General features: G+C 43.2%; 1 protein-coding gene across 1 annotated transcript; it reads right to left on the reverse strand.

Moving 5' to 3' along the window:
- Positions 1-4,706: 4,706 nt before the first annotated feature.
- On the reverse strand, positions 4,707-10,636 carry LOC109892978 (protein sprouty homolog 4). Its single transcript, XM_020485918.2, has 2 exons — positions 10,485-10,636; positions 4,707-8,409 (listed from the first exon to the last, which is right to left on the reverse strand). Exon 2 carries the CDS (start codon positions 8,375-8,377, stop codon positions 7,421-7,423), a length of 957 nt encoding a protein of 318 aa, XP_020341507.1. The 5' UTR covers positions 8,378-8,409; positions 10,485-10,636; the 3' UTR covers positions 4,707-7,420.
- Between the last annotated feature and the right edge of the window lie 424 nt (positions 10,637-11,060).

The following is an 11,060-nucleotide window of genomic DNA, read 5'->3' on the forward strand; positions in this document are numbered from 1 at the left end:
GAACTGCGCCCTCCTCCCCACTCATTCTCAGCGGCTGACGTGAGTAAAACAGTTAAACGTGTTAACCCTCGCAAGGCTGCTGGCCCAGACGACATCCCCAGCCGCGACCTCAGAGCATGCGCAGACCAGCTGGCTGGTGTGTTTATGGACATTCAATCGCTCCCTATCGCAGTCTGCTGTCCCCACATGCTTCAAGATGGCCACCATTATTCCCTTACCCAAGAAGGCAAAGATAATTGAACTAAATGACTACTGCCCCGTAGCATTCACTTCTATCATCATGAAGTACTTTGAGAGACTAATCAAGGACCATATCACCTCCACCTTACCGGCCACCCGAGACCCACTTCAGTTTGCACACCACCCTAATAGGTTCACAGACAATGCAATCGCCATCACACTGCACACTGCCCTATCCCATTTGGACAAGAGGAATACCTATGTAAGAACGCTGTTCATTGACTACAGCTCAGCATTCAACACCATAGTACCCTCCAAGCTTATCATCAAGCTGGAGACCCTGGGCCTCAACCCCGCCCTGTGCAATTGGGTCATGGACTTTCTGAGGGCCGCCCCCAGGTGGTGAATATAAGAAACAACATCTCCACCTCGCTGACCCTTGACACTCGGACCCAACAAGGGTACATGCTCAGCCCCCTCCTGTACCCCCTGTTCACCCACGACTGCATGGCCATGCCGCCTCCAACTCAATCATCAAGTTTGCAGATGACACAACAGTAGTGAGCCTGATTACCAACAACAACAAACAGCCTACAGGGAGAAAGTGAGGGCACTCGGAGTGGGGTGTCAGAAAAACATCCTCTCACTCAACGTCAACAAAACAAAGGAGATGATTGTGGACTTCAGGAAACAGCAGAGGGAGCACCCTATCCACATCAAAGGCACAGCAGTGGAGAAAGTGGAAAGTTTTAAGTTCCTCGGCGTACACATCAACGACAAACTGAAATGGTCCACCCACACAGACAGTGTGGTGAAGAAGGCGCAACAGCGCCTCTTCAACCTCAGGAGGCTGAAGAAATTTGGACGTCACCCAAAACCCTGACTAACTTTTACATATCCACAATCGAGGGAGAGCATCATGTCATGCTGTATCACAGCCTGGTACGGCAACTGTTCCACCCCTCAACTGCAAGGCTCTCCAGAGGGTGGTGCGGTTTGCGGGGCAAACTAAACTACCTGCACTCCATGACATATGTAGCACCCAATGTCACAGGAAGGCAAAAAAGATAATTAAAGACAACAACCACCCGAGCCACTGCCTGTTCACACCGCTACCATCCAGAAGGCGAGGTCAGTACAGGTGCATCAAAGCTGGGACTGAGAGACTGAATTACAGCTTCTATCTCAAGGCCACCAGACTGCTAAACAGCAATCACTAACTCAGAGGCTGCTGCCTACATGGCTACATACATATACAATCACTGGCCACTTTAACAAATGGATCACTAGTCACTTTAAACAATGCCACTTTAACAATGTTTACATATCTTACATCACTCATATCATATGTATATAATGTATTTTATACCATCTATTGCACCTTGCCTATGCCGCTTGGCCATTGCTCATCCATATTTTTATATGTACATATTCTCATTCACCGCTTTTAGATTTTTGTGTATTAGGTAGTTGTTGTTAGATTTTACTGCACCGTCGGAACCAGAAGCACAAGCATTTTGCTCCACTCGCATTAACATTTGCTAACCATGTCTATGTGAAAAATACAATTTGTTTTGATTTGAGTCCACCTGTGGTAAATTCAATTGATTGGACATGATTTGGAAAGGCACATACCTGTCTACAGTATATAAGGTCCCACAGTTGACAGTGCATGTCAGAGCAAAAACCAAGCCGTCGGGTCGAAGGAATTGTCATTGGAGCTCCAAGACAGGATTGTGTCGAGGCACAGATCTGGGGAAGGGTATCAAAACATTTCTGCAGCATTGAAGGTCCCCAAGAACACAGTGGCCTCCATCATTCTTAAATGGAAGAAGTTTAGAACCACCAAGATTCTTCCAAGAGCTGGCTGACCGGCCAAACTAAGCAATCAGGCGAGAAGGGCCTTGGTCAGGAAGGTGACCAAGAACCCGATGGTCACTCTGACAGAGCTCCATAGTTCCTCTGTGGAGATGGGAGAAACTTCCAGAAAGACAACCATCTCTGCAGCACTCCACCAATCAGGCCTTTATGGTAAAGTGGCCAGACGGAAACCACTCCTCAGTAAAAGGGACATGGCAGCCCGCTTGGAGTTTGCCAAAAGGCACCTGAAGACTTTCAGTCCATGAGAAACAGGGTTCTCTGGTCTGATGAAACCAAGATTAAACTATTTGACCTGAAGCATCTCGTCTGGAGGAAAACTGGCACCATCTCTATAGTGAAGCATGGTGGAGGCAGCATCATGCTGTGGGTATGTGGGAGGAACTGGGAGACTAGTAAGTATCTATGCAAAGATTACCGGAGCAAAGTACAGAGATCCTTGATGAAAACAACCTGACAGAGCTTGATAGGATCTGCAGGGAAGAATGGGAGAATCTCTCCAAATACAGGTGTGCCAAGAAGACTCGAGGCTGAATAATTCTGTCAATGTGATATAAGTTCGTTTTTTTTTTTTTATAAACGTGCAAACATTTCTAAAAACCTTTTTTCGCTTTGTCATTAAGGGGCTTTGTGTGTAGATTAATGAGGGAAAAAAATATTTAATCCATTTTAGAATAAGGCTGTAAAGTAACAAAATGTGGAAAAAGTCAAGGGGTCTGAATACTTTCCGAATGCACTGTATTCAGACCCTTTACTCAGTACTTTGTTGAACCACTTTCGGCAGCTATTACAGCCTCGAGTCTTCTTGGGTATGACGCTACAAGCTTGGCACACCTGTATTTGTGGAGTTTCTCCCATTATTCTCTGCAGATTCTCTTTAGGTCTGAATACTTTCGGAATGCACTGAATCTACCTCAAATACCCCGTACCCCTGCACACTGATCTGGTACTGGCACTCCCTGTATACAGCTTCATTCTTGTGTATTTTATTCCTCTTGTGTTGATATTTTTATTTCAATTCATATTTTTTAACACTGCATCATTGGGAAGGGCTTGTAAAGCAAGCATTTCAAGATAAAGTCTACACCTGTACATGTGACAAATAAAACGTAGGATAATTATACTATCAGAGTAAGGACAGACCAGAATAAAAGTTATAGGAACTGGTACTCTATTTGATGAAGTCCGGCATAACTGTTTTTTTGTTGTTGTCATGTAACCCCCCTTTTACAGATATTTTCACAGCTTTGATCGTAATGGAATTTAGGAAGTGCTGCACATGGGAGCCATCAGCAAGAAAGCACAGGCGTTCTAACCTGCAGGGTGAGAATATGCTGTGTGAAGGGGTGTGACGACCTTATTCTCAACATTGTGCACTGACCTTAAGCATAAAGCAGCACACTTCCTAACAGCTCAGCCAAGAAATACTGGGGTTACCTAAGATAATAATACTGCCCCTACCAGTATTACGGTTTCACCCTCCTGTATGAGAGAGGTGGGTTTGTTCACTTTACTTGTTGCAATTTAAAATGCCTGAGCTGATGATGTGGTGGAGGTGTGTGGGAGGGAAGGAGGGCGGGAGGGTATTGCAAGGTGGGGAGATGACAGGCAGGCAGGTAAACAGGCAGGTTTGTCTCAGATCTCACCTGTTCGAACAGACAGGCTCCAGCGCCACAGGCTGCAGCGGAAGCCCCAGCTCAGCCAGGAGGGGAAGTCAACTCAGCTCCTCACTCATCTCCCCCAGGTGCTCACAGGGCCCTGCCTCGCCTTGGGGGGGGGGGGGGGGGGGGGGGGGTCGGCAAAGGTCGGCCCAGGGAAAGGGGGCGGAGTGGAGGGAGATATTCCAGCCACGTACGGTGGTGTGCTTGTTGGGAGATAAGGAATGTTTCATATCTAGACATAGAATATCACCCCTTAATTATGCAGGCAGTCAGCGTTTGCACGCACAACTTGGGAGGATAATACCCTCTCATGTTGCTGTTTTTTCCAAATTGAGGAAAGGATTTGCTCAGTACGGTTTTTCCTACTTGCAGTTACACACAACCAAGACCTTATCTTTGACTTTGATTGTTAATTTGAAATTTGACCAGGGCATGTTCCTGTCTGACTGAGGAAGGAAATATCTGAATTATTAGCTGTAAAATTTTATATTTTCTTGCAGAAAAATGTAGGGACAAACTGCTTTTTCTGGCTTGAATTGGAGTGTGGCTTACCGCTCTTTTATACAAGAATAATACAATTTAAACTAAGAGGAAGGAAATTCAGAAAGTGGAAACATTCAAATGAAACAGTGACTACCACTAAATGTTTTGATTTAAAATTATTACCGGTTTTAATTTGGTCCTCTGAGAATGAGCAGGAAACAGCCTTTTTCCGACCTACGTTTTTATTCCGTAGCTTTCAACCATAACTCTCCAGCTCCAAATCAACAAAATGACAAACTAAGTCTTACTATGGAAACTGAACTCCTTTGTAGCTTTAAAACATAACCATCTTCCTCTAACCATGCGCATCTTGGAAAGACATGGCAGAAGGCCAGAGCATGTACTGATATGGTTCCGGTCTGTCTAAGAGTTCAGTTTGTGTATGATTCAAGTAGATGAAGATCAGTAACAAGAGACAAAAACAGACACCACAACTTGTTTATATTTAACAATATATATTTCCAATGTCAATGTACATTCCGTTTCGACATAAGCTTTCTTCAAACAAAAGTTGGCATCTAAATAAATACTATATAAAATAGAACTTCAAAATAAATATATCTATAAAAGGGAAAATGTTATATGTGAGAATTTTTCTTTTTGTTATATTTTAACAAAACAAAAGCTCTTTTTCAATCAACATTGACATGGCAAAGGCAAAGAAATTGAATAGCAGAAGCCAGCCGTTTAAAAGGTTATTTTGATTGAGTTGAAGAAAATTCTAGTGGCCACAGTGAACCACAAAATGGAGTTTAAGTCACAGCATTCTAATAGAAAAAAAGTTTAATCATTGAGTTGTCATGGTTGGTCATCATTCAATACCTTAACAGGCCAGCAAACACATGGCATAAACATAAAGCTAACGCGGTTTGGAGCTAAGGGTTTTACCCTAGCCACAGTGAGAGACAGACATAAAAAAAATAAGCAGAAAAGCAAAAGACGACCACTATTAAACAAGATGGAATGTAGCTTGAGAGAGTTCTCTTTCCCTACCGGTGGTTTTAACAATTTATGCACAGCAGCTGTATTTGTCAATCAAGGCAAGGGTATTTGTCGGACAACTTGGGAAGGGGAAAAAAAAAAAAAAAAGTTGTCACACCGAGCACAAAAAGGACCAAATGGGTTGATCCGGATAGGCCGAAATTGTATTCCTTCAGTGGATTCAATGAGTCCACAGTTTCAGGGGCACTGGGGGACTGGGAATTAGCTTCGCCTCTCTCCTGCTAATGAGGCATGAATAGCATAAACAGAGGTATTTTATTGCAGGGCACACTTTTCTAAGTCAAGTGCTTATGATAGAAATATGTCTCCCCCCCCCCCTCCCACTTCCCCTCAACCTCACCCCCAAAATATATATCTACATATCTCTATATATTTTGTACTGAATTGTAGTTATAATGTACCATGCAATTTTTCGAGGACATTTAAAACTCTTCTAAAGAACACGTGTCTTGAAACTATTTACAACAGCATGTCACCTGCATAGGTCTATTTCTATAACATATTGTCAACACATTTGCAATTTGTTTCCCTGGCTTTGCCAGCCACATAATCATTCCCAATTTTGGCACCTTTTCCTTGGATTGAATTGCAAACGTTTGAAAGTAATATTGCCTTATACATTCAAGACTAAGAACAGTGTTTTTTCCTGTATGTTTTCTGCTTTGTGCAACAAGACAAGTACAAACATGAGAAGGTGACAGGTCCCAATGTTATTAGGGGACCTTAGAACAAACGTGACAGAATTATGCCAAACTGAAGCAAACTGCAAAAAGGACACTGTACCTTTAAGAACAATTGCCTTTCTGACCATTTGGCAAGTGCATAACACATATGATCCCTTAGACAGCTAAACAAGCTATACTAAACTCCTTTTGGCAAAGTCATTGGAACTCCATGCAAGACACAAAAAAAATAGATTGAGAAAATAAAAAGGTAAAGAATATTTCTAACATAAGACAAACTCGACTTTTTTTGAGTAGTGGGGTACACAATGTGGACTCAAAGTAGCTCACAGAGTAATGCAAAATACATTAAGCCGTTATATACTTAATACTGTGCTTTAGTCCATCATAAGAGGTTTGCTTCATCTAAAAAGGTTGTGCAAGTGGCAGATTGCATTTAACTAAGGCTGGCTAGATACGCTACAACTTCGCTCTACCTTCTCCCTCTTCCTGAAAATGCTATTTTTCCAGCCATTTCCTCTCACTCTTCCTAAATAATTCACAATTGCCCTTTTGCCCTTTTTAAATGGTTCTTCGCCCCTTGTGCAAAGTGAAGTCGACTGGGCTTTCAAGCAGTTCTTACGTGCTAGACCAAATTCTACGGATGAGGAACAATCCCTGAGGAGGTTTTTCTACAACACATCCACATCTAGCACTGGGGTTAAGCACTAAGTTACATCATGCAGTGCATGACATGCCATTTCTGAAGTGATTGGTAAAAGCTAGGTTAAAATCCATATTACGTTTCCCCTTAAGGAAATAGAAAGTGATCAAGTCAGGCAATCCTAAACACAGTTTTTCACTCACTTGTGGCATGACCTTACATATCGTACGAGCACACAAACAAGAATATAAAAAACAGACTATCGCTCCAAAGCCACATGACTACCTCTCACTTTGTCACCTTGACCTAAAGAGCTCAACATCAAGCTAGCAACAGGAAAGCTTGTGTGGGACTGAAACCTAAAGAATGTTCATATATAGGGGAGAGTGGGTGGTAGTTTCACTTGAAGTATCCTAAACTACCAAAAAGGAAAACAAAAATAGAGGGAAACTGCTTTGGAACAGGCTTATTTTCTCAAACATATATCTTTATGTTAGGGGAAAAACAACTGGTGTCCAATTTGTCATGGAGTAGCTAGCTATCGTGAAGCTATAAATTCAGAGCCGTATAGGAGGGGAGTATGACTTGTGCCTTCGGCCATTTTATAAAAACAAAATCCACCAGTCTGTTACACTCATAAGGACGGGTTCTGAGGCAAGCAGTTGTCTAGGCCAACAGATCTAGCAGACAGACCGATTTGAACTTGTGTGGCATAACATCACTAGAATGGAAAAGGACAGGTGTGAACCCTTCTGTAAGTACCATAGTTTTTGGAAAGTGGGGGGCTTGGTCTATCCAAAGGGTATTGATAAGGCAACAGCCAGTTAGTATCATGAGGACTGTTTCCCCTGGCCTCCAGCCTTGGCCTCCATACTCTTACAGGCCTGCTGGGAGTTCTTGCAGCGGCAGCCCGGGCGGCTGGTTTTATCGTAGCACTTCTGCGACAGTTTGACACAGCCCATGGCGGGCAGGTAGCACATCATACAGGGCAGCACCAGGGACATGGCCGTCATGAAGGACCAGCGTGCGCAGCAGTTGGACTGTTCGCAGGAGCATGGGCGGTCGGCGCAAGAGCCCTCGTCGTCCTCATCCTCGGTGCAATGGTAGAAAATGCCCTTGACCAGGCACATGCAGGTGGCCGAGTCCACCAGGCTCTGCACCGAGCACAGGCACTCCTGGTTGCACACCCAGCAGGAAGGCAGGGTTCGGGGCAGGGTGCACTCTGTGCAGCGGCACTTACCACATGTCTCACACAGCAGCATGTGCTTCTTGTCCACCGCCATGGCCCCCTGGGCAGCAGCCTTTAGGTCCAGAGGCTTGGAGGTGAGCACCTTGGGCTCGCAACAGGGGGTCCTGGTGGTGACTACTGTGGACCTGTGGTCCACCACGGGGGTAGGGGCTGCGTGGTCCAGCAGCCTCTGGTCTGACGAGGTGCTGCTGCTACTGCTGATGGAGCTGGGCCGCCCGCTGAAGGAGATCCAGGGGTGTGTGGTGGCATCGTTGGGGTCGCAGCGCGCCAGCTGGGGGGGCCCTAGCAGTGGCTCGTGGGGCCCCCTTTTGGCAACCTTCTGGCTGGGGGGTTGCTGGGAGACCACAGCAGGACTGTCAATATAGTCGTTCTCCATGTGAGAGGACTTCATCTGGTCGATAGGGAAGATGGTGAGCGGGTGCTGTAGCCTTCCATAGGGGACACTACTGTCCAGCAACGGCTGGGATATAATGGAGGAAGACACTCCAGGGATGTGGTGGGGAACCCTTGACTCCATCTGTGCAGTTGTGTCCCTCATACAGCAAACAGAGAGCTCAACGTCTAGCAGTCCTGCGGAAACATAGAGATGACAGTCAGCCTCCTGGAATGGCTACCCTACTTACACAAACCCATATCTAACACGAGGCTCTCAGTCAGTGGTTGTACAAGATATGAGTCAGCATAAAATCTATATTCTCAACAATGACTCATAGCAGTAGATGGTACTGATGAAAGTTACATTCAGAGAACGTCCTGTATCGGTTTCTAACTAATATTCACAAGCACGCCATTTCAATTTAATTCTAATAATACATTGTTTTCGAATGCAATACAATCAACATAAATATGTCATTTACTCAATTCACATTGCACACTTTCTCATGAGACAAAAATACCACAAGGCCAATATTAATTGGAAGACTTGTATGCTAAAATAATTACAACCTAGGCCAAATTAGACCAAGACCAAGAGGGGCCCCATAGACCAGATTGAGACTAACACATGACTTTAAGTGCTATAAATACATTCACCAAAGGACCAGTCATAGATTCAATAGATATTGCTTTTTTTTAAATATGATTGGTGAGAAGACATAAATCTATGCGCAAAGTTGATTTTATTGCATTTGATCTGTGTTCATTGTTCCTTAAAGGTTGTAAGTTATTCTTAATTTACTGATTGCATGAAGTAGGACTAGGGTATTTCACAGGGCTAGACAATGTGTGCAGTTAAAAAACAAACAAGTATTCATGGTAGTAAAAACAAATAACAAATGTACCCATCTGATCTTCACAAAAGGCAGACACTGGTGTTTGGAGATGATCTCTTTTGGCGCATGCAGACTACAGTTCCATAGGACTACGAGCCAGTATGCAGAAACTAGAAAACTAGAATGAGTAAGTAGACTAGACAATAACTACAACTATTTAACTTCCCAATAGATCTACAGGACACAACAGTTGCTACTCAGCAGTTACTCTATAGTAGCCACTACAAGGAAGTAGGAATGCATTAAGCATGAAGTAATTAAAGAGTTGTTTGAAAATCAACCTATATCCTATATGTCAAGAATGATAGAGTAGGCTATGTAGAGAAAATAGCATGTATAAGGGAATTCTATCAACTTTATAATATTTCATATAGTGTTGACCAATACATCTCTCAATAGATTATTTCATTGAAATAATGATGTGATTGTCAGATCATTTGCCAGAGAAATACTCACAGAACCTGAATATAGCCGAATTGTGACTATAATGCTGTGTCTCTCAGATCTGCCAAAACCAGCTTATGAAGAACAAACCTGAACAACTGAACAAACCTGTTGCGACATTGCTGGCAGGGGGACAAATGCTCCTGATCAAACGTAGGACCCTAGTGAATCCACAGAAGGTACAAGTGTCCCCCTCCCCTCAATGCGGGTGAATATGAGTGATTGTAATCGGAGGCGACGCGGCACCAGTCGCTAGAAATATTAAATAAATGTAAAATCGGATTAAATATTTATCGAGACACGATGATAGCATTTCATTCGACAAGTAACGTTAATTCACAATAATAGCCAAATCGCATACAGAACATAGGCTTTTTTTTAAACGCGCAAGTCGCTATTGGTTTATAAAAGGAGGGTGGCAGTTTAGACCAAAACACTGCTTCATTTTATTGGACAAACGGTTTCTTTTAAAACGTTGAGTTATTTAAAGGAATAGATGACACAACCACCTGACATATGCATATGATGTGCCAGCTCAAACGCTGCAGAGAAGCGTCACGCAAAGATCCTCAAAAATGCGAATGGTGAGCAGTCCGTTACTTATACCTTAGACGGTTTGTTTTTTAACACAACATAATTTCTTAGATGTGTATAAACGGTTTACAACCTAGCCTATAATAATGAACGATTATTCGTATTATCATTCATCTCTCGCCCACAACCTTGTAGGGTCCATGGTTAAATATTGACAAAGTGTAAATACGGGAACAGCTTGTTGCAAAAGAACAAGCTTTTTTCAGCGCACACACATAAACCACAAAACGGAAGGTAACACAACAGTATTCTAATTTGTTCAACCAAAACGTGATGGGATACCCATACCCGCCTAGCCTATGTCGAAAACGTCATACATCCGAGAGAATAACTTACTTTTCCAGACTAGCAGCGCATTTCTCTGTTGAGCTTGACGACTGCATGTATATTCCAAATATATTACTCCCAAGTAAAGAAAAAAGACCAAGGCGAAAAATTATTAAACACTATCCACTCGATGCGTACTGCGGTCAGGACACGGGCTTTTTGATACGATGTTGCAACTACATGGGGAAATTGGTTTTTATGAATGGGAGGGTAAAGAACAAACTGCGCAGATGCATTGACCGATTTTTTTGTGAATGGGAGGGCAGAACGACTCAGGGCTCAAATGCAGGGGTTACATTTTTATGAATGGGAGGACTCCGAATTTCATTGCGCAAGCGTAATACCAAGATTTCATGAATGGAAGAATTGGGAGCTTTTCGTCACAAGGGCAATGTCATAGAGAATTAAATGAATGAGGCAGCTATGAGTCTCACACATCATGCTACCTAGTTATGTATGCATTCACTCATTCCTGTTTCCCAATGGGCCTTCGACCTGAAAAGGAATGCTAATTTGAGAATATTTAACCTCATGTTAGGGCCATTGTGACCATTTTGAATTGTGTAATGGGAAATAACATTAGGA

Source organism: Oncorhynchus kisutch, linkage group LG6 (assembly GCF_002021735.2).
Source record: "Oncorhynchus kisutch isolate 150728-3 linkage group LG6, Okis_V2, whole genome shotgun sequence".
Lineage (NCBI taxonomy): Eukaryota > Metazoa > Chordata > Actinopteri > Salmoniformes > Salmonidae > Oncorhynchus > Oncorhynchus kisutch.

Coding starts and splice junctions, on each gene's coding strand:
- LOC109892978 (XM_020485918.2), bottom strand. CDS start 8,377: ATGAGGGACACAACTGCACAGATGGAGTCAAGGGTTCCCCACCACATC.